General features: G+C 51.4%; 1 protein-coding gene across 1 annotated transcript; it reads left to right on the plus strand.

The window, feature by feature from the left end:
• The first annotated feature begins 452 nt into the window (after window positions 1-452).
• Window positions 453-21,651, plus strand: PITX3 (paired like homeodomain 3). Its single transcript, XM_054072325.1, has 4 exons — window positions 453-704; window positions 14,297-14,437; window positions 19,037-19,242; window positions 20,181-21,651. Exons 2-4 carry the CDS (start codon window positions 14,329-14,331, stop codon window positions 20,742-20,744), a joined length of 879 nt encoding a protein of 292 aa, XP_053928300.1. The 5' UTR covers window positions 453-704; window positions 14,297-14,328; the 3' UTR covers window positions 20,745-21,651.
• Window positions 21,652-23,163: the final 1,512 nt, after the last annotated feature.

The raw sequence follows: 23,163 nt of genomic DNA on the forward strand, positions 1-23,163 counted from the left end.
GTAATTAGCATCCTGGGCAACTGCTGCTCCACCGTGCCGGGGAGCGCCTCCAGCAGCCGATCACAGGCTCGGCTGCCCCCAGACCCTCTGCCAGGCCGGAGGCTCTGTCCGCAAAGCCCCAACAGGCTCGCCTCGACGGTGCTGAGAGGGACGGCTCCCCGGCACAGGCTTCAGGGCACCGGATCGCCGAGCGGGGAACGGTGCACGCAGGCAGCGGTAACGGCAGCGATAACAACCACGTGCAAGCAGAGATAAGCATCTGTACGCGCACAGACACCCCTCGGGGCTGGCCCGCGCCGCTCCCCGCGCGGTGGGACGGGACGGGGCAGGGCGCGGGCGATATGCAAATGAAGCGCGCGGCGGTTGGTCGGTGGGCGCGCGGGGCGGGGCGCGGGGCGGGCGGTGCTGGACGGGGCGGGCGGCGGCGGGCGCGCAGCTGGAATGGGGCGGGCGGGAGCGGAGCGCCCGGTGCAGCTGGCGGGGGGCGCCGGCCGCCCGCCATAAAGTGAATGGCCAGGGTGAATGGGAGGCAGTCGGCCGGCGTCCTCCGTCTCCGCCCTCCCCGTGAGCCGCGGGCCGGCAGCGAGGCGCAGAGCGGCCCCGGGAGCCGGGGGGATTTACTGTCCGACAGCGGCAGAGCAGCGGGGCGGGGGCCCCTCTCGCAGGATTAAGGCCGCCCAGTCGAGCCCGCATCTGGAGCCGCTGTAAGTGTCCCTCCGTCCCCCGCCTCCCGGCGGGGTTTTCCCCTTCTTTCCCCCTGAGCCCCTCGGTGCCAGCCGGGGCGTGCGGGGCGAGAGCATCCCCGGCGGGGCGGCGGCGGAGAGCGGGCGGATCGGCCCCTGCCGGCCAGGAGGGGCCCTGGGGCTGTGTGCGGAGGAGCCCCCCGAGCTACCGGCGCCGCCGCCCGCTCCTCCGCCCCGCCCGTGCCGCCCGGGTCCCGCGGCCCCGGCCGTCCCCTCGGGGCCTCCCGGGTCTCTCCCGGCAGGCGCGGCCGCAGCCTCTCGCCGTTGCTAAACTTAGCCTTTTTCCACTGGGGCGAGCGGGACAGGGGCTGTTTAAATTAACCGGGGCTCGCCGTAAATAACGGCGCTGCGGGCTGCGGCTCGGCCGTCTGCAGGATCCGGGGGAAAAGGGTGTGGGGAGCGGAGGCGGGGAGACGTCTCCGGGAACGAGGCAGGCAGCCCGACGGCTCTTAGACAGCTGGATAAATGATATTTATGTAACGGGACGGCTCCTGTTTACAGCAGAGCCGACCTCCCTGCAGCGCCGGGGAAGAGGGCGAGCCGGCCCCCGCGGGCGGGCTGCTGCGTCCCGGGGCTCCGACCGGGAATCCCGGACCCGGACGGGCTGCGGGTGAAGGGACGGGGCAGCGCTGACCCCCGCGGCGGCTCCGCCGGGCACTCCGAGCCGAGGCCGCCCCGCCGGGCGCCGGGAGCTCGGTAAGAACCGGGATCCCGACGGGCACCCGCCGGAGCCCGGTACCGGCCGCTCCCCCGGCCGTTCCCCGCGCAACGAGTGCCGCCCCGGGGTGCGAGCCGTCCCGCCAGCGCGGCGCCCCTGCGTCCTGCCCCCCGTCCTCCTCGGAGCAGAGCAGCTGGACGGCTTCGCCGAGGCTCCTGCGAGGGAGGGCGACGGGGCGGGGAGAGGCGGCGCTGCCCCCTCGGCGGCCGCGGAGGTCGGTGCAGCCCCCGCCGGGCTGGGCAGCCCGCAGCAGCCGTGTCTCCGCCGGAGGGGCCGGGGCTCCGCGCTCCTGTCCCGCCCGGCCCGGTGGGTACCGGGGTGCTGAGCTCGGTTCCGCGTTGCTGCGGGACTCTGCGGATGCTTCCATTCCGCGGGGCCCGAATCGAAACCCGTCCCGCACCGAACTCCCTGTTCCCTCGCCTTAACGGGGAACGGCCGGTGGGTCCGTGATCCGCGCACTTTCTACGTGGAGACTAGTGCTGAAGGCAGAAAGAGGGATTTGGCATCCCGCGCACAAGTGGGTCTTCCATGCCCGGCCCGCAGCCTGGAGGATGACAGGGATGAAATGGCTTCGTTTCCCCTGTAATTTTGAGGGATGCTAAAAGCAACAGCTCAGGAAGGTGTCTTTAAGGAGCATCGCCCCTGTTCCTGTCTCACCTTCCAAAGGCAGGGAGAGGACCATCTTTTTGTCGGTGGGATTAGGCTCCGCTTGGCTCCCTGAACTCCCTTCCAGCCTGTTGGTGACCAGAGGGATGGGTGTTTGTGCAGGGTTCGATGGTGCCTTGCTGCGAGGGACAAAGAGCTGCCTGCTGGCTCCTGAGGGACCAGCAGAGCTTCTTTCAGTCTCCATAAATGTCGGCAGAAGTGGAGCAGAATTTGATTTTCATTAGTAAATGGTCACACCATGCCCAGTATTCTTCACAGAGAAATGTCTTTCCCTGACAGCCTGGAGAGGGATCTGGGCGAAGGCAGTGTTTTTTTCTGCTGTTATTGGTGTTACTGGGTTTTAACGAGTGGCCTGAGACCTGCAGCCCAGCCCAGGCTCCCCCCGTGAAAACCCACCTATATCCCTGGAACTTAGTTGTGTTTTGTCCAAGGCACTGATTTAAAAAAAAAACGGTATCCTTCTCTGACAAAAAAAACCCAAAAACCAAAAACCAACCAAACAAAAAAAAAAACCAAAAAAAAACTCAAAACGTTACAAGCTTCACTTAATAATTGTTACATTTCTGTAAGGGCTTAATTCAGACAATTAATACGTCTGCAAAATGTGACTGGATTGCAAAAGAATTGGTTAATGCACCCTACGGAGAGTCAGCAAAAAAAAAGTGGCATCTTCTCTCTCTGTCAGTTGCGACCCAAATCCTTGAGATTGAGCGGTGAGGCTGACTTTGGAGACTGCCAAAAACAAAAAGCCAGAAACCCGATCTAGGGGGCTGCTCCAAAAGGAAGATGAGATGAGCTGGGGACATGAGGTCTGTCTCGTGATCTGGCACATGTGCTCCAACTCTGGGGACAGGGGAGGTACCTGTGCCGGGAATGAAGTCCCGATGGGGAGAACCGGTGGTTTCACACTGTGTGCTGTGCGTCGGGAAGGCAGCAGGATGAGACCGTGGAGCTGTGGAAGGCAAGAGGGGGTAGAAATGGGAGGCTTTGGTGTCTCCAAGCAGGCTCAGTGATTATCTGGCTGTTTGTAAATGGGAGATTGCTATTTACTTAGGGCCTGATCGCAGAGGGGGCAAAGCTCTCCCTCTTGCTGAGGACGTCGGGCTGTGCCAAGCCCAGACATTTGCTGGTGGTGGGGGGACAGCCTCCACCAACTGGCATCAAGCTTAGTGCTGAGGCTGTAGGAAAAACCCTCTCTTGTCAACACCAGGCTGAAATGGGCTGGCGTTTCAAATGGCTGGAGAAAGGATTTGAGGCCAGCCCGCCGCACCGCGCTTCCCTTCCTCCCCTTTGTGTGCAGCACCCCTGCCCTCCTCCCACCTCACCTCTGAATATTAATGCCTCTGGCAGATTGGATAATAATGTGACTGGGAATTGAATGAAGCTGGTTATTAGCTCTGGGCTTCCTTGGGGCATTTAAGGGAGTCCACAGGCTGTTCCTGGAGGCTCAGCAGCAAAAGAGACCCGGGCTGGACTCAGCGCAGAGGGGGTCGCTTCTGTGGGAAAGGATTTCCTCAAAATCATAGTCTGCCTCGGACCCTGGAGGAGGACAGGTACCGCAGCCTGCCCTGAGCTGCAAATTCCCATGGGATGGTTAATGATAGATCTGCTGGTTTTGCAGCAACAATGAAATATTAAAAGTTGCTTTCATGAAGGAACTAGGAGATCTAGCTGGGCAGAAGCTGTTATTATTAGGCTTTAAAAAGAGATGGTGAGTGAGGGAGGGAGGGAGGGAGGGAGGGAGGGAGGGAGGGTGGTTCCCTTCTTCATTCCCCACCCTGCTGTCGGAGTATTGCCCAGCAGATTAGGGAAGAGGGCCAAACCTCCACACACTGAACAGGAAATTTCCTGGTGATTTGCAGGGTACAAGTTCAAGCTCCGAGCTCTCATTTTTGAAGAGATGCACCTTATGATGTCTCTCCTTGGGAGCTACCTGATCTTTCTGTAGGCAGGTCTCTGGATACTTTAGCATGAAGGGAAATATCCCTGCTGTGCAGAGGAGAAACCGAGCTCTGGCAGAACTGCCTGATCTGAGCCAGAAATACAACGCTGTCCCTTGACCCTCAATCCGATGCTATCTCCCAAACCACAGCTCCTCCAGAAAATAAACATTTACACCCTGTTAACTAGTGCAGAAGAGGAGGAAAACCAGAGCTGAATTTGTAGAAGCTGCTATTAATTTTGTCCATCTGATTTTTCAACTGTTCAAAGTGTACAGAGATGCATCAATGGGGCTGTAGCTGCTGGGGATCTCAGCTGATACGAGGACCTGGGTCCTGCCTGCATTAAATTAACTCCTCAAAATCACCATCAGTTACTGTGATTGAGACACATACTTGCAAACCCCTGCCTAGCAAGTTCCACAGCCCCAAACCTGAGAGCTTAAGAAACGTTTCTGTCTGCAGGATATAGCATGTATTCCGCTCTTTTTCACATAGCCCTGATTCTGCAGACTATTTTTATTAAATAAACGCATTTATTTGCTACTTGGGAACCTTCACTAGGATATCACGGGCTGGAAGGCTCAGCGCCTGCAGAACTGCCTGCAAAAACTGAAGAAGTACAAAGATTAAATAAAACGAATGACCAGAGAGTTCGCAGTTACTTTCACCTCTCTTTTACCTTCATTCCTTCTCCTCCCCCCCCTTTTCATCGCCGCATCACCTTTTCTCCCCTTCTAATGCTGGCATTTATGAAAGTCTTATTTTCTTAAAAAGGCTTATTATAAATGACCAGCAACAAGCATGAGGATTTAACTGTAAATCTAGTTGACCTGTCTGTGTGGACATTTTTATTTGCTCCTTTTTCTGAAAAACAAATAAACAGAGAATCCCTCCCAAATAAAGCAGCACCCCACTTAGATTTGAACACACTTTAGAAGAAATCTCTTTTGTTTAAGCCATTTTTATTTCCTGTTTGTTTCTGAGCTTAGACTTGACAATGAAAACCACATGAAATTCCCTTTTTGTTCCATCAGTTTTATTTTTGGTGCCACAATATCCCAACTTCCAGTTCTGCAAGTTGGGGTTGGTTCTTTTTTTCTTGTATGCACACTTATTGCAGGCATATTTTATTAAAGTAAATCCAAGGAAGTTTTCCTCAAAACCAAAAAAGAAGGTAAGACTTTCTAGAGGATTGGATGTGCCAGGATGATTAAAAAAATAAAATCTGAATCTTTAAGCTAAATTAACTGAGCTATAAAAAGTAGGCTGGGCGTGGATCCATACCTAACCAGGGAGAAATTCCAAAGTGAGGCACGATATGCACTTTTGTGTCCTATTGAAAAGGATTTTGCAGCTTGGTTTGTGTCCGGTGTATTTTAATAACGATGTTTAAACCCCCAGTGCTTGATGTCCGCCGTGCCTCCATCCCCGGGCGGCGGGGGGAGCCCGGGGAGCCCGTTCGCGTTGCCCTGGAGCCGCAGGTGGGGTTTGCGGTGCAGGGTCGCGGTCCCCAGGGGCTGCCCAGGCGGCCGAGGAGGGTGACGCGGCCCGAGCGGCAGCGTTCGGGGGCAGCTCTCTCCTCTCTCCGAGATCGGTCCCTTTTCTCTCTGAACCACTTTGATGGGATTGCCCGAGGGCCAGGCTGGATGAGGAATTAGGGCTCTGCAGCTTGCTTTCCTACCCACCCGAACTGCCTACCTCCCAGGGCTCCGCATGGGATGCAGCCTCCAGCAGATGGAAAAACTAAAGATTTAGGAGGAGAAAAAAACCCAAGAGGCAGAGTTTGTACGCAGTCCATCGGCAGTACAGTGCATTTCAGGATCCTGAAATTCAAGCCTCTTGTTTTGCTGCTTGCGAGGTGTGCTGTGTCCCACGATTCGGGGACGCGGGGTGGCTGGGCGAGAGGCTGCGGGACGCGGGGCCGCCGGCTCGCCCCGCTCCTCCTCGGTGCCCACCACCACTGACCCTTCGCTGCAGCTGCACGGCACAAACCCCAGGCGATCTGCGGGCCTGATCCTGCCAGCACAGGCTGCTCGCAAAACGCTGCGGGATCGGCCCCGGCAGTGTTTGCCGTGGGGAGGGCTAATCGCCTCCCTCGGTCCCCTTCAAACAGCGTCTGGGTAAACAGGTTGACCTTCAGGGCATGTTGCAAGGTCCATAAAGGTGGGGAGGGAACGAGCTCCGGCATCCCTCTCGCAGCCCCCCTCCCCCTGCCCTACCAGCCGCAGTATCCCGAGGAAGCAGGGAGGGATACTGCGGGCTGAGATCATCTGCTTGTTTTATTCACGGCAGTCTGCGTCCTGCAAGGGTTTTCTTGCCAGAGAGCTTTAAAAAAAATGAAATATAAATTACTTGTGGAGGAAAAAAAAAAGAAAAAGACAAATAATCAGGAAACCTTACAGCCAGGCGCAGCAGACATCGGCTCCCTCCGGTGCTGCGGGTTTGCACTGTGAGACAACACATCCCTCGGAGCGAGCCAGACGCTTCTGGGCTCTTGTTGCCTTAACCAACAGAGCCGCTCGTTGACCATGGTGGCTGCTGGGGCTGTCATGGCACTCTTAGCAGTTGCTGCTTTTCCCTTGGTAGAACTGCAGTCCTCTGGGCTCTGCCAGGTTGTTCTAAAACAATAGTATAGCACCAGCACCCCTCTCCCCCAAAGCTTCTTTCTCATCACCAGTTTTGCCAAGTTTTATCACAGAACAAACGTTTATGATCAAGTCAAACTTCTCCAGAAAGGATTTCTAGCAAAAGTGGTGACGGATGGCAGACACAGGCAGCTCTACAGTGCCCCTAGTTCAGCCATCTGTAAGAGTGTGACATGCTGACAACGTGGTGGGATCCTTTCTGACCTTTAAGCCTGTGATCGCCCTCTTGATTAGGGCCTTTCTTGAGCTTGTTTACTAATTGTGAGAATCATTTTCATCTACAGTAATGTCTGAGTCATCCGCTGCCCTCCCATCTGCATACAAAACTCCCGACAACAGCTGGAGTCACACAGCTCCAGCCCTTGATCTCGCTATCTCAGCCTCCCTAAAACAGGCCAATTTTACGGCTGCAGAGATACAGAAATGACCCTACCATGCTGCTGTGAGTGCAGCCCCCATGGGAATGGGGCCAGTTTCCTTTGACTGCTGGAATAATTAGTCAAATTCATACAATCGCCCAAGTAAATACAGCAACGCATACCAATCTGCTGATGCCAGCCCCTGCTGCCCATCGCTGCTGCGCGAGCAGCGCGTGCCCGGTGCCTGAGCTGCAGGCAGGATGCCTCTGCCTTTCACTCCCGCCTGGGATCCTGGTTTGCAACTGTCTCTTCTCAGTCCCAGCTCTGCTTCTGTGGGCCTTGAGAATGCAAGGGGAGATCACGGTCTCTTTTACACTGTGGCTGTGCAGCTGTTTCTCCCATATAGACACAGGCTGATCCTGCAGTGCTGGCATGAGTCGCTTTGAAGCCAGCGTGTCGGGGCTGTGGATGGGGGCAAGGACAGGGACGACTGAGGTCCCCGGGTCCTGGCCAGGCCAATGCCAGTGCTCCACTTTAGCTGATCCCTTGTTTTGGTTGCTAGATTCTCTCAGGCAGATTTCATACTGAAATTAGCCTTTTTTCTCCCTTCTCCAAAGCAAAGGGATTAATTTCCCTGGGGGACTTCTCCTATAATCACAGACCACACTACGTCCCCAGCACTCTTGCACTGTGGAGCCTTACCCTGCCAGCAACTTTGTGCGATCACAATTTGTTTGGGCAAAACTGAGCCTTTGCTGATTTATTTTGTTCCAGATGCCTAACAAACAAAATAAGCCATAACAAAGCACAGCTTTATTAATATAACTGCATAGCATGTCAGAAAGAAAATCCCCGTCTGGGCTGATGGAGCCAAGGTGCCGAAAGCCCCATCGTGGCAGGGCATTCATGGGATACCAGAAACCCATCCGGACACAGGGAGACCTGTCATGCAATGCTTACAAGACTGCAAGAAGCATGAACATTTTGTTTAGGAGAAAAAAAAGAAAAAAACCCTGCAGGACTTTCCCTCTGTATTAGGAGATTTTGTTTCCAAATTTTGGGTACCATTTTGAAAACCAGCCAGACGGGCAAAAGGCAGCACTGCAGTCCAAAAATACTAACGCAAATGGCTTAATTTAAGCCAAGCCCAAGCACATCACACTGTCTCTGCAGACCCTCATGCTTTGGCTCAGCAGAGTTTGCACCGGTCTGGTCTGGGGGCTGCAGATATACCCATCGGGGAGGGCAATACATTAAGTATGGGGCACAGTCACAGCAGGGCTTTTCCCTAACACGGGGACACGATGCAGCCCATCAAATAAGCGAACGGGACACATTCCATTGTGGGTTTTTTTTTGCTGCGGACATGGGTATGGAGCTGTCAATCCTTGGGACATTTCCATTGTGATAATCCTCTGCAATACGGGTGATTCATTAACCCTCTGCTGCTCAGAGCAGACATTTCAGCCGTCACCCTCCTCTGCAGCTGGAGGCTCATGTCAAAGCAGAAGAAGCAAGCAGCTTGCTCTCACCTGGCAGGCTGCTGCCAGCCCCTGGGGAATACATTAAGCAGTGTCCAGCAAGGCTAGGCATTTCCTTAGCGCCTCTTATCTGAGGATCTGGAAGCACTTAAAAGAATTTTGCTTCATTGTCTCTGCCAGCTCGGTTAGGCTCATTAGCATCATTTCTGGGGTGAAGGATGGAGTCCCAGAACAGCCAAGTGGTTTTAGCTACATCATAAACCAAGTCAGTGACAATGCCTTATCTCCTCATCCTCTCCCCACCTCATGTTATCAGGAACTTCTCCATGGAGCCATGCACGAAAAGAGAAGGGTGCAGAAACAGCCTGGACACCTTCCTCAGCCAGCCTGCCTGTGCTGCTGCCTGCAGGCAGGAAGCCCAGAAGCAGGAGCCTGGGCGCTGTGGTTAGTGTGGCACCATGCACTGCTGGCGAAGCTTTCACAGCCTACGAAGCAGTACCAGCCAACCCAGTGGTGGAGCAAGTTGAAGCAACATGCTCCAACAGCAATAAGATACCAAGCACCTCAGGAAACTTTAGCAACTCCTACTGATGGGAGGGAAAAAACCTCAAATCATGTTCCAGGCTTCAAAGTGGCACACACCACTATGAAACCACTCCCGTGCCAGAGCTCAGGGGTTAGTGCCCAACTGCAAGGACTAATTCAGAAATAAAGATTATTATAACCTGTGACTTAGCCCTTGCTGGAGGTTGATGATCCATTTCTGAGTGTATGCCTGAAAGTCCTGCTCCACCAGCCTGGCCCGTACACAGCCTGAAGTTTTTGGAGGCAAGCAGCTTGCTCTCCTGTCCCATAATGGCTCTGTGCTGCTGGGTCACTGGTTGGCTGCTGCTGTTTATCTTCCAGTGATTAATGGTTGCTCTTGGTTCCTGCTGCAATTCCATTAAGATTAGAGACTTAAAGCTACACTGAGATGTTTAGCAGTGGGTGACCCTGGTCCAACCATAGTTGTATTTCTATAGTCTTGAGGAAACGAAGATTAACTTGTCTTGTGTCCCATCCTTTTTGCTTTCTAGCTGCAGGGAAAAAAGCCCTCACAGGCAGTGTTCACGCTGGCTGGCAAAGACAGCCTGGCTCGCAGGTCACCATGCGATTCATGTGCTGTGCAGGCTGTGGCACTTGAAATCCCGGCCTGCAGGCACTCTGGTGACACCATCCCCTGAATAAATACATGGATCCAGAGAATTAAATGCTCTTCCAGGAGAGGACAGACACAGCCTCAGCCCCTTCCCCTTTGACATGAGGCAGAAAAAGAGGCAGGAATGCTCTACCTTAGCTCAGCCCCTCCTGGGGACCAAAGTACAGAGGCAGTTCATCTTCCTAAAAATGTACAGTTAATTAGAGTCCCAAATGTTTGACTGGTAAAAATAAGCCAGCACACAGGAAATGCGAGCGTGAAAGGAATGAAGCAATCAGCCATACTGCATTGGGAATCTATTTACTTCCAGAAATTTGGCTTCTGGGATTGATGGTGCAGGAAGAGATAGCTCTGACCCTAAGACATGTAGTGTAACAACACACCTTGACCTTGGGATGGAAGAAAGAAAAGACACCGCTGCCCCAGCTGATTGCAGAGCACCTTTCAGCCTGAGGGATAACCCTGAACCCTTGGTGGAGATCTGCAGTCCCAAGCAGAGGCTGAGGCTTACTGCAGCCCTGGCTGGAGGCCCAGGTGGTGCGAGAAGTTCACAAGTCCATGGGGCCATGCTGATCTGCTCGAAGGCACCCGGCCAGCTGGGCTTCCCTCCTGCTTGTGGGACACCAGTGGTCTGCGTGCTGCTGTGTAAGGGCCCCAAGTATCAGGTCCCTGCTGAAGCACCTCTGCATGCCCATGGGAAGCCAAATAGCCTCAAAACAACACAAGGAGCAGCTTTTCCCCTCCAGATGAACCTACTGAAGCAGTAGGTTTGAGCAGCATGCACTTGTCAATATGAAGGCACTACTCAGTGGGTAACGTCCACATCACAAAAGCCACCTCTATAATTAGCCTTCCTTGGCTCACAGTTGGCCTTTATGTTTCCTTCCCACTCCTCCAAAAGAAAAAAAAAAAAGAAAAAAAAGAAAAAAAAAAAGCAAAGGCATCTTTGCTTCCAGGCGATGGAGCAAAGAGGACCAGAAGAGGGGTCACAGGGACCGTTGCCTGCTCTTTTTGGGTAAACAAAGTTGCCCTCCTTGTGTAGAAGTACCCCCTCCTCTACCTGCCCCAACAGCCCTGGCTTGGGCAGCTGGCACAGATGCAGAAACAGAAAGGAGGGGAATTTCATAGGAGGAAAAGCCTGAAGCCAAAGCCACTCTCTTCCCCCTGCTCTCCACCGTGCCAATGGGGCAGGGATGGCAGCACCCTGTCTGGAGGGACCTGCAGAGGTGGCCACTGTCACACAGAAGCCAGCGAGAAGATGCACACAGGTAGCAATGGCAAATAAAGACTTGTTATAGATTTGGGAACCTTTATCTTGGGAGTGATGACATATGTGATGGAAGGAGTTATAGGTACCAGAGCAGGCTGGGAGCCAGGGCTAGTTTTACAAAACCGAAACCTCTGAGAAAGCCTGACTGCATGTTGCTAGCATGGCGCTGTCCCTAAAGAAACCACTCTTTTCTGTTTAAAGCAAGCGAGATGAAGACTCAGATGGAGATGATAAATTTGATTTTGTCTAAGAACATTTTTGAGGTGCCAATTTCAGTAACTCCCTGAGACCAGGCAGACAACTTAGTAGAAATGCCATGAAGGTTTATTGTTGACTTTCTTAATGTCTCTGCCTACAGCGAGCTCTAGCTAATGCAGAAGAAAGCTCCTTTAATTAAAGCCGAAAGGACTGTATAATCTAGAATAATACCTACAGCCTTTTGTGTCAGTGGCGTGGGGTTGCCTTTGGGTAAATACATTGGTACAAAGCTCACGTGCTCTCCCCCATCGCAGACTTTTCCTGCGGTCCTTCATAACTGTGCTAAGCAGATTCTCCCTCTCCTTTTGCTTTGGCTTCTCCATGGCATGCTCACAGCAAGCCAAGAAAGTTTTCCCTGATGCCCCCATGTACGGCACATGCAATAGGTATGCAAGTACATATATACATACAAAATTTCCTCTCCAAAATCTTCCTAGTTTTAAATTCAGTTCAAAAAGCAAACTTGTTCTGAGCAAGTCCCAGTTTCAAACTGAATATGGGCCATACTTTAAACCAGTTTTGATCTAGGTTTAGTCTAATGCTGGGACTGGGTTTCCCTGACCCGTGTACATTGTGTTGTCATTTCCACCTATGGAACAAGCTGAAAAATACTCCCTCCTCCTTTTCCCATCTTTGTTGTAGTTTGCAGATGAAAGCAATGTAAGATGTATAAAAAGAGTCTCAAAATGAACAGGACCCTGTACAGGAGGACACTGTCCTTCAGTTACAGCAAGGCAGGAGTCTGAATTCCTCCTTAAATCCGGTCCAGTACAGAGTCAAGCCCTAGAAGAGAGGAAATTGTGCTTGACAGATGCAATCATATGCAAATGGCTGTAGAAGAGGGGAAATTATCATCTACAAACATTGGGCAGAAATTCCATCTGCCGCCGCCTCAAGAAGGGCTCTTAATAAATTCTGAGACAGCAAAGTGACACACATCTTAATCAAGACTTAATCCATGGAATTAATTCACTGCGCGTTTCTGCATAATTCCAAAAGTAATACTAAAAGCCATGGCAATATCAGCAGCAGATGGACTCCCCCCACTCCATGCAAAGGTATTAAAGAAAACACAGCCCCTGTCACATCATTTTGTGTACGTATACACGGCAAAAAGCAACAGGGCTGTGCCCTACTGCTGCCAGGAGCTTGTGCAGCCCACAGACATCAAAGATGAGGCTTGCTGTGAGGTGGAAATGGAAACCGGCCTTATAGAAAAGATGGAGCCCCACCACTTCTCTCTGACAGGAGACAAGAATCTCAGAGTAAACCAAAGGTCTGGGAAACCAGCAGCAGGTTCCTTCGTAAGATGCTGAGTTCTGAGAGCACAGATTGAGGCCAGTGTTGATACAGAATCGTCACAGCCCGGGAAAGGCTGGGGATGGAAGTTAAGCAAAGGGGAGAGTTGAAGGAGGACTGGAGAGTGAGGAAAGCTGCTAGGAGTTTCACGAGCAAGAACTGCTGCAGAAACCAGACAGATAATCGTTAGAAATGGCTCCCTGCTCTCTTGCCACGACCTGGAAAGCACACTGCAGGTATGGGGGTCAGTCTTGCTAAGGGTCCTGGCGGCAGCCCCGCTCAAATTGGCAGGAGACTTTAGACAGGTCTGAAAATACATTCTTAGTCACTGTCATCCACCTCCAAAGGAGGTGCAACAGCTCTGTGATTAATCTCTTGTTTACATGTCTAAGCTCTCACGCAGTCCAGGCGAAACCCTGCCTTCAGCAGGCTCCCAACCCAACACACATGGATTTGAAGGGCCTGGCAGTCCTTCACGAGACCTAATCCAGTCTTCAGAACTGACCTTCACTTGCAGTTTGGAAATCCCAAATGCTGGGTCCAAACCCCTCTAAACCCAGGGGTCCCAGATCACAGCCTGGTGCATCAGCTGCTGTTATGTTTCAGAGGGACAGCTCACTAGCTGGGAAGGCGAGATATTAGCTGCAGTGACCAGAGTTTCTGGAGCTGCTGTGGTCCCCTCAAAGCAGTTCAAACTTCAGAAACCATTATGTCTGCATCAGTGATAACACATTTTACCGTGTACAGCAGGGTCAGGAGCCAAAACTCAGATTTAAGAGCTAACACAGGGCCAACTCACCTTTCTGCAGTGACATGGCTGGTCTTATACCACCTACTGCTTCACAGTTATCCTCCTGTGACCATCCAACATGGTCCAGAACAGAGCAATGTTTGCAGCCAGGCTTTTTGGGAAAAAATAATTGATCTTGGGACAGAGAGACACGGAAAGAGGTGGTTGAGAAATCCCTGTAGTGCCTGCAGTTGTGAGGAGCAGTGCTACCAGCTTCCCAGTTGGGATGCTTTCAGCCAGGATGACCCAACGCTGGAAGTGAGCCGCTGCTGCAGCAGACTTCTCTCCTTCCCAGGCACCCAAGGGTGTGTAATGCGATTCCTGTGTTAATTCAGGCTCCAGAGGTCCTTGTGTACCCAAAAGGCATCCATGTGCACTGCCCTGCCTTGGGTCCCTGCTTGCGGCAGTGCCTGTGTGGGCAAACGTGCCTTCCTATCAGTACTGTGCACAGGAGTTCTTCTCTTTTGGGATGTGAGCATGTACATCTGTGTTAGTGGTCTCTCCACTGCTTGCCTGGTTTGTGGAGAAACGAGGAAGAAAGAGGAGGGAAGCTGGGCAGGGAGGATGGGAGATGCGGGATGTCTGGGGAAGGTGCTAACAGCCCTTGGCTGGCCCAGGACCACTTCCTCAGATCTCCATTACACAGCATGCTCCTGGTGTTGCTATTTCAGTCTGAATGTCACCTATAAATTGGAGACTCTTTCTCTGAAGACTGCAAATAGAAGTGTCACTAGACGATCTTTGATTAATAGGGAAGCTCAGCAGAAAGTCTGGCATGTCCATTTTCCAGCCAGGAAACTCAGAGGGATCCTTTACTTTTCCTAGACCTTTCCTGAAGGGTTGGCAAGTCCCTTCAGGAGGGGGTGGGGAGAGGTCACATACAGAAATTCATCTCCCTAATCACCCTGCGCCTGCTACTTTTTCAGATTCTTCTTCCTCCGCCATCCATCTCTGCCTCATGGATTTCAACCTGCTGGCAGATGCAGAGGCTCGCAGCCCAGCCTTGTCTCTCTCGGACTCTGGGACCCCTCAACACGACCACAGCTGCAAAGGGCAGGACCACAGTGGTGAGTGCAAGGCTCAAGATGCAAGAGAGGTCTCAACCTGACTTTGTGGGTAGTTCCTGGCAGTCAGTGGCTTGTGGGAGCAGGGATCTGGCTGCAGTGCTCCTGAAGACACATTGAGCTTCCTCTTGTGCCATGAGCTAGCACAGTGTTGAGGCAGCACGGCTGTCCCAACAAGCAGGGGAAAGGCATAGGGGTGCGTATCGCAACAACAGCCACGGGGAGGGTGAAAGCACCATCGGGGTACTGGAGGTGCCTGGCCCCAGCTGCAGGAAGACACTGCTGACAGAGGCCACAGCCCATGTGATGCAGGAGTCAGGCAAGCCAGGTCACTGCCCAACCAAGATTTTATTGTGTCTCCTAAACTGAGTCCCCAGAGGAGGAGAGCTCTCTCTGCGACACAGGAAATCCCATCCAAGGCACAAAAGGCCACACCTAGTTATAAACTGCCCCCTTTAAAAAACAAAAATAAAAACAAACCTCTATTTAAATTTCTTAGGTTGAAACTTTCCATACTGCAGGTTAAACTTGAGCTGAGCTTTCCAAGTTCAGGCAATAATAAGGAAGAGAAATGCTGTCTTGCCCCTGTTCTAATTGAAAAATGTCTGGTCACCTGTGCCTTGGTACGAGGCTCCACTCTGGCAGTTCCTGGTCTGAGGAGATGCCTCTGACAATTCCCAAAGGCTGAATGATCCCAAATCTGCTGCATTCTTTATAAGGCTGTGAAAAAGAAACCTTGCCATTCACACCTGCTCAGAAATCACCCATGAGATGCTATGGCTTCCCCTGGATTTTGCATCTGTCCTGAGAGTGCTCCATCCATCATTGTTCTGAATGCAGCAGAAGAATACAAAGCTGCCCTTGCCAGGGCCAGCATGAGGGGAGGCGAGGGCTGGGGACAGCCTGGTGCTCCCCGTGTAAAGCTTCCAGGCTCACCCGCATGGAAAAGCTAATAAGCATAATGATGCAATTAGAATTCCCCAGAGTGAGTCTCATGAAGGGAGTTACACTGTGATAACTATGGTCAGAGAATCCACCCACCGAATTCCCCACTTCACATGTACCTTAGTTGGGCACATCCCCAAGCTCAGTGGCTCCTCGTCAGCTGCTTTGGATGCATGGCAGTTGTCTCCATTCAAGTGGCCTCCCCAATCAAACCCACCCTGGCATGCCACAGAACTGCCAATTTAGGAGCTGACTTTTATTTCCATTAGGCATGAGCAGCTAATTCCAGCTATGACCGCAGTCGTTTCATTGAGTGGGTGAACGTGCACAAGATATATTCCATAACCTATTTTGGGTTGACAATAAATGCTGGATGCCTGGCTACATCACTCCCTACTATCTTAAACGGTCTAGAAATAAAATGACTCTGGGAGGCAGGTGTTTGCCAGCACTACCTGCATGCAGACTCTGACAGCTCATGCGTTCACACCAGAGGTGCATGGCAGTCACCTGTCACCCGTGCCGGACAGAGCACAGCGTGAAACGAAGGGCTGCCCGGGACCAGGGCAGGGCTGTGCTTGTGGCCTTGCCTTTCCCCAAGAGAGAAAGCTCCTTCCTCCCTTCTTGGTTCCCCTTTCTTCAACTGCATAGTAAGGGATCCTGAGGAAGGGAGCACAAACATTACTTGTCTGGGCTCAGCTCTCAGAAATCTCAAGCGTACTCCAATGGTACAGAGTGGTTTGTGACACCCCTTTCTGTTAGGTTTCATCAGGCAGCACAAGTCAAGGGAAGAGCAAGGATGAGGAGGGAGGAGGTGAGGAAGTGCTTTGGGAACAGCTCCCCAAGTTCTGCTCCTCAGCATGGATTCAGGGTACCCACAGGGTCCATCCTTCCCGTGGAATCACTTGTTTCCCTGTACTGCCATGCTTTTTGTCCCCACTACAACGCCCAAGCTCTGCATCGTTTACAAAGGGAGATAACATTCCTTATAAGCAATGCTCAGGAAGAGCCACAGGTAGCAGCTACAGAAGGGGACAATAAGTAATGTGTAGCTGCAAAGATTTTTCCAGCCTCAGAGTCAGGATTCTCACATCTCCTTGGACTTCACAAGATCTATGGAAAGTTCTAAAGCAGAAGGTACAGAGAAGATGAATAACAAAGCAAGATATTTGGTGGACTCTTCTAGCCAGGTGCAGGCCTTGAGCAAGTGGTACCTTTGTTCCATTGTCCTTTCCTCTCAATGTAGTTTCTTCCTGTGCGAGGCAAGGCAGTTCTGAGCAGGAGCTCCCTATTAGCCTCCTGCTTGGCAGCAGCCCCTTTGGAAAGTCACATTTGTCAGAGACCCCTGTGGGAACACACACCCTGTATGCATCAGGCTTTTAATTAACCCAGACTTAGCAGATGACCAAACAAACCAAATGTTGTCCCTTCATCTGTGATGAGCCATTTCTAATAGCTATCTCAGACACTGTAGCATCACTCCCCTTTTAATCTGTGTTAGAATGGGTGGATAACGCAGGAATGTCCCTCTTTCAACTTAGAACACTGAGCTGAGAAATCAGATTTATCTCCTTAGAAATCAGACTTATGTTCTCTTTTTTTCCATCATGGCCCTTCCCAAAACACATCCATATTAAAGCATACTTCCAAGAGCTCTGCTCAACATGGGATCCCAACATAAAGATGCTCTTGGGAACGGGGAGAGTGCCACAAGACCACAGCCACTTCCTACCAGTCCACTTATCAGGTCCTATGACTTTTGTTTCAAGAGCGCACTGGGAAAGTTCTCATGTGAGCGCACCCTGGAAGGAAACGTGAGCTGGTCCTGGCACCGAGAATGGGACACAGCACCGTCCTGCTCAGCACAACCAGCTTGCACCCTGCTGCTGTGAGCCAACACAGGACAGAGGCCTCTCCAGCTGTCTGAGTGGTTGTCAATAGCCAGCTAGTTTGCCTTGCATTAGCTTTCCTGCTGGCAAATAGCATTAAATGTGCCATAGAAGTGGAGGTGTTTCCCAGGGCCTGGCTGCATTAAAGTCTCTGCTGGTGGATACAGCTCTGCCCTGCAGCAGACTCCTTTCCCCACTGGTGCTCAGATGCTTTTCAACCTCTCTCTTAGGCTTCCTCTGTTCAATTTAGCTTTTATTTAGCACATCCATCTGACTTGAGGAGCCTTTTTTTTTTTGCCTTGCCCAGATGTATTCCAGGTTACTGTTTTCTTGCCTCCCTGCTTTTTAAGGAGCTGTCTGAGATACCTTCCCCATTAGGATTTTTCTGAACCTTGAAGCCTTTTAAGCTAGTTTCCACTTAAAAAAACCACAACCAAACAAAAAAAGCCTTTTAATCTGAATCTTGGCAGAGTGATGCAGGATTTTTTTAAAGGTTTGTCTTCCAGGAAGAAGAGTTTGGCAACTGTTCGTAACAATTTCTACTTGCTTAGAATAACCCAGTATTTCCCACTGTAAAAAACCACCTCCCCTCCCTACTGAAAACCCAATTTTCAGCTGGAACTGCTTGACTTTGCTTCTAGGTGAGAGCAAAGAGATGAACATCAGAAATTGTTTATTTTCACTGAAATAATTTTCTTCTATGGCGACTTGTCTTGGTTACCAGCAGAATTACAGACAAGCTGTAGCCTTCCTTTTTGTAGTTGTCCTCCATAGATGGTCCAAGTGCTCAAATGTGACATTTTCTTTTGATAATGGAAGATATTATATTTGCATTCTGCACCTGTTTCCAGGGTAGCAACAACCCCAGGAGGGACTGTGGCACAGAGAAATACCTGGCTGTCCGCATCGAGCCGTAGAATCCCAAAGCTCAGCATTGAGGCCTGGACTTAACGTCTAGCAGGATGCTGAGCTGTACTTTTCATCTAGATACCAGTGTGAACACTCGAGAGTTTCAAGATATTCACTTAAGGGACAATGAAATGAAGGATGCTACCTCTAGGAGAGTAATCTCCAAATGAGGAGTAGGGCAAGAGCAGAAGGACAGGGAGATGCTGGAGTACTTCACGGTAAGGTCTAGGAGAGGCTTCTTCCTAGTTTTTAAAACTAAAAATACGTGCACCTAAGTAAGAAGGTAGAGGAGTAAAAAGGGAGGAAGGATAAAAATTTTTGATCCTTAGGTTTAGTTAACAAGTTGAGGTTCTTCAATTATCATTGGCAATTTGCCTTTTCCCATCACTTGTCCACAAAAACACTACTGGGTCTTTTTCTGTGTCATAAGTAGCAATTTCCATCCAGTTTTTCACAAAGGCGCCTTAGGCAGAGAACTTTAAGCAGAGTGGGAAATTGCCAGCCTGGGTAAGTCCTGCTACTATCACCCATCTTAGCTACGACAAATGAAAACCAGAGGCTGGAAATTTGGAAAACCCAAATCCAGTCACTGGGAAGCTGACATCCACTACAACAGTTAAAATAAGGCAAGCAATGCTGCATCAAGGAGCCACTGGTTTTGGTGCAGGATGGATGCCTACCTGCAAGGGCAAGGGAGAGACAGGATCACTCCTGTGTGTGCAGCTGGAGCTGCTGGTGGCTGCAGCAAAGAGGGATCTCACTAAATATTCACTGACCTCTCCAAGGACAGGGTCCAAATGCACCTGAGCCCCTCGAGTTAACTTGGAGGATCTCTCCCATCTTTCTGTTTCTCACACAGACACCGAGAAGTCCCAACAAAACCAGACAGATGACTCCAACCCCGAGGACGGCTCACTCAAGAAGAAGCAGCGGAGGCAGAGGACGCACTTTACCAGCCAGCAGCTCCAGGAGCTGGAAGCCACTTTCCAGAGAAACCGTTACCCAGACATGAGCACCAGGGAGGAGATTGCAGTCTGGACCAACCTGACAGAGGCGCGAGTCCGGGTAGGACTGCAGCCCTCCCACCTTAGAGGCACTAGAAAATTTCACTGTGTTGAGAACACTCCACCAGGCTCTAGGTGCGATCTGACACATCCAGCCACACACATACCCCACGCTGGTGGTGTCTTCCGCATCCAGTGCCACCTTGCAGTAATACCAGGGAGATGCAAAGCCCAGGCTCTGCCTCACAGAACCCCATCAGCTGGCTACCCTGACCTGGCAGACCCCTTCCTTGCAATGGCATTGTCCCCAGCCTTAGACTTGCTGCAAGCGTTCTTTGGGGTTCCCAAACTACTATGCAGTCACAGGCATAGCATGGCAGGGCTCCAGCTGGAATGAGAGCTTCTGTCTGGTACTAGAAATATGAGTTAGCAGCACCATGAATAGCCTCCTAGCAGCTTCCATGCTCTAGGAAGTTATATTCTTTGAGTCCCTCCAACCCTAACAGATTTTCCTGTTAAAAGACAGACTTCTAACACTCCACCTCAAGCTGGTCCTGAGGTGAAGTGAAAACAAGAGAGGTTATTTCCTCCACTCAGCAGCTCTCAGACTACATCCCCCCGAAAACTTTGCTCCCATGTCACACAATCCCACCCCCTCCACTTAGGCTGTGGTCACTTGGAAATACAGCATGTATTTTCCTCCGTTTTCCCTATGTAACGAACACCCATTTATTGAGTGAAGTGGTTATTCTGTGTATTGTAAAATGGCAGCGGTGAGGTTTTGATCTAGGTGGACATACTCACTAGAGGATTGCCCTGCAGCCCAGACATCTTGCTGCAACCCTTTCCTGATGCTCAGCTCCCAGCTCCTGATGCTCAGCTTGGGAGCATCCCCAGCCCTGCAACAGCTCTCACTTTACTGGGCAAAGAGGCCAGGGCAAAGTCCCTTCCAGGGATAGCCCAGAGCAATTCTCATCCCGTCCCTTCTTTCTCTCACAGGTCTGGTTTAAAAACCGCAGAGCTAAGTGGAGGAAACGGGAAAGGAACCAACAAGCCGAACTGTGCAAGAACAGCTTTGGAGCCCAGTTCAATGGACTGATGCAGCCTTATGATGACATGTATTCCAGCTATTCCTACAACAACTGGGCCACCAAGGGGCTCGCCACCAGCCCACTCTCGGCCAAGAGCTTCCCGTTCTTCAATTCCATGAATGTCAGCCCCCTCTCCTCCCAGCCCATGTTCTCCCCACCCAGCTCCATAGCCTCGATGACTATGCCTTCATCCATGGTCCCTTCAGCGGTGACCGGAGTACCGGCCTCCAGCCTCAACAACTTGGGAAACATCAACAACCTGAACAGTCCAAGCCTCAACTCTGCTGTCTCATCCAGTACCTGTCCTTATGCCTCAACAGCCAGCCCCTACATGTACAGGGACACATGCAACTCCAGCCTGGCCAGCCTGCGGCTGAAGGCTAAGCAGCATGCTAACTTCACCTACCCGGCAGTGCAGACGGCAGCTTCCAATCTGAGCCCTTGCCAATATGCCGTGGACAGGCCCGTATGAAAGGCTGCCCTCCGCCAACCAGGGACTTGACCTTAGCCTGACAAAAGGAGACCTTTAGCCCTACAACAGTGTAGATCGTGCAGAGAATGAGAGTGAATGCAAGAGACAGAAAGAGAGCACAAGAGAGCGGGAGCGAGCAGGCAGATGGACCTCTATGAAGATTTGTCTAACTATTGTATGGTGAATTTTGACTGTCTTTCCCCTCCCAAGTCCCTTCCCCTCTTGCCCACCAAACCTCCTCCTTCATGGTGAAAAACCAAAACAGTCTACTGGAAGCCCCGTGGGGAAATAGGAGCCCCAATGCGTGGCGTGCCTGACCCACAGGCAGCATAACCAAGCGTGTTTCAATCTGCCCCTCTGAGCACCCCCCAAGGGTGAGAATTCCCCAAATCCCCTGGACAGCACAGGCAGCTGGACGCCACCTCTGCAGGGAATAGCCAGGGACAGGGCAACATGAGGCCGCTGTTTGGTGCTTGGCTGAGCCCTTCTCCCTGCAGGTGTGCGAGATTTAAGTTAAAGATGTCTCACCCACTTATTTATCACACAGCCTTGTCTCAGTTGATCAGCATCTCTCTTTATAATGCATATATATGCATGGCCCTTCAGACTTGAAGCCTTTAGGAACTGGGAGTCATAAGGATATAAAATATATGTGGGTATATATATCTTATGTATATACAAACACATATAGTCATTAAAGTACGCTTTTTTGTTTTGTACATGAGATAGCCTACAAAGTAGACCTTAAAACCAAAAACCCTGTAAAGCAAGCTCATCCACTGAGACGGTGTCCTGCCCGTCATGCTTTACTGCTTCAGTCTTTTCCAGTCAGACAGGGACACCTTTGCTAGTGTACATCCAAAGCGTCCCCTTTTGCAACAATCAGCTCCCCTTCACACATCTTCCCTTCCCCAAATCTCATTTCAAAAAAAAAAAAAAAAAAAGATAATAAAAGTTGGCACAATCCCTTTAAGGCTTCTGCCCGTCTGGTTATTTAGAGTACAAGCCTCCATCTGAAGACTCAGAAATCCAGCACCAGCAGCCTGGGCAAGAGCAAGCAAACTTAAGAGCGCCAGCATGAAGCAGCTCGAGTCACAGAATCACAGAATCACAAGGTTGGAAAGGACCCATTGGATCATCGAGTCCAAAACAGTCGAGTCAGAACAGAGGCCGGAGGTTTGGAGAAGCCATCTCTGTTCTTCACTTACAAATTAAACACGCGGCTCCTCTGGACAGTAAGGGATGGTTGGCACAACACAAAAGGGAAAATGAGCCTCTTCCCTACTCTCTGTCTGTATGCATGCTCCCACTGCAGCAGGAAGGTCGAGCCTCTCCTGGCTCAGGCTTCCCTGCCACGCTGAATGGGGCCAGTACCTTTGGGGTCTCAGCAGTCCGAGGCATGGGAGCCCCTCCAGGCAGCCCCCCCCAAACAGCAGTCCCCACGGCAGAGGCTGGCTGCAGCAATGTGCCGTTCTACTCTGTCCCTGCACAGTTTCTGTTGGTAAAGCTGCAAACAGAGCTGGCTTCTTACAAGATGTATGTGCACTGGTGGGCCTTCTGCTTCAGCTAATGCAGAGGGACCCAGTGTGTTCCTCCAAAGGGCCCAAGGAAGGTCCACATGCAGCAGGGGAGCAGATCATCCCTATGCAATGCAGCCTCCTTTCCCTTCATGCGGCACAAGCTCCAAGGGAAAAGGATAACCCTGACATTTTACTTTTGTCTTAGGAAAAAAACCAAAACAAAACACATCACCACAACAAACTCTCTTACTTGGCTGAATTGGACAGGCAAACCTGACATGAACCAACCAAGTTTCTGCAATGCCGTTAGCAGAGAGGAAGCAAGTTCTTTGCTAAGAAGGGATCCTCACTAGGACACTGTAAGAGGTACCTCACAAGTAAAGCATACGAGACAGTCTTTGCCAAAGCTTGCTCCACAGGGAGCAGCTGCTGCTAAAGGTATTGGTAAGCAGATACTGAAAGCAGTCACAGATGTCAGCCCAACATCACTGTAACAAAATTTTGCTTTGCTCTGAGCTAATCTGAAGGAGCCAAGTCACCATGTGCTGAAATAGCTACTGCTGAAAGCACAACCCTTTCTGCAACACGCACTCAAAGATCGAGCATAAACATCTAAAACATACACACAGCACACCCAAGCCAGGACCATTCATCACAACCTCCAGCTTACCTTGCCGTTGGGAGCCAGGGCTGCTTAAGTTTCAGTGGTTAGTCTCCACTCTGTACTAGAGCCTCCATCCAGCAGCGTTCCCACCAAACACACACCACAGTGCTACTGTGCTTAACTCCTCTGCCATGACTCTTTCCTCTAAGGGAAGAAGAGGGGGCCTCGCCTCTCCTCTCCTCTACTAAGCCCAACTCACATCTGAGTCCAATTCCTCTCCCTGATAACCTCAGCC

Source organism: Cuculus canorus, chromosome 7 (genome assembly GCF_017976375.1).
Source record: "Cuculus canorus isolate bCucCan1 chromosome 7, bCucCan1.pri, whole genome shotgun sequence".
Lineage (NCBI taxonomy): Eukaryota > Metazoa > Chordata > Aves > Cuculiformes > Cuculidae > Cuculus > Cuculus canorus.

Coding starts and splice junctions, on each gene's coding strand:
- PITX3 (XM_054072325.1), top strand. CDS start 14,329: ATGGATTTCAACCTGCTGGCAGATGCAGAGGCTCGCAGCCCAGCCTTG. Junction 14,438..19,036: donor CAAAGGGCAGGACCACAGTG/GTGAGTGCAAGG, acceptor TTTCTCACACAG/ACACCGAGAAGTCCCAACAA. Junction 19,243..20,180: donor TGACAGAGGCGCGAGTCCGG/GTAGGACTGCAG, acceptor TTTCTCTCACAG/GTCTGGTTTAAAAACCGCAG.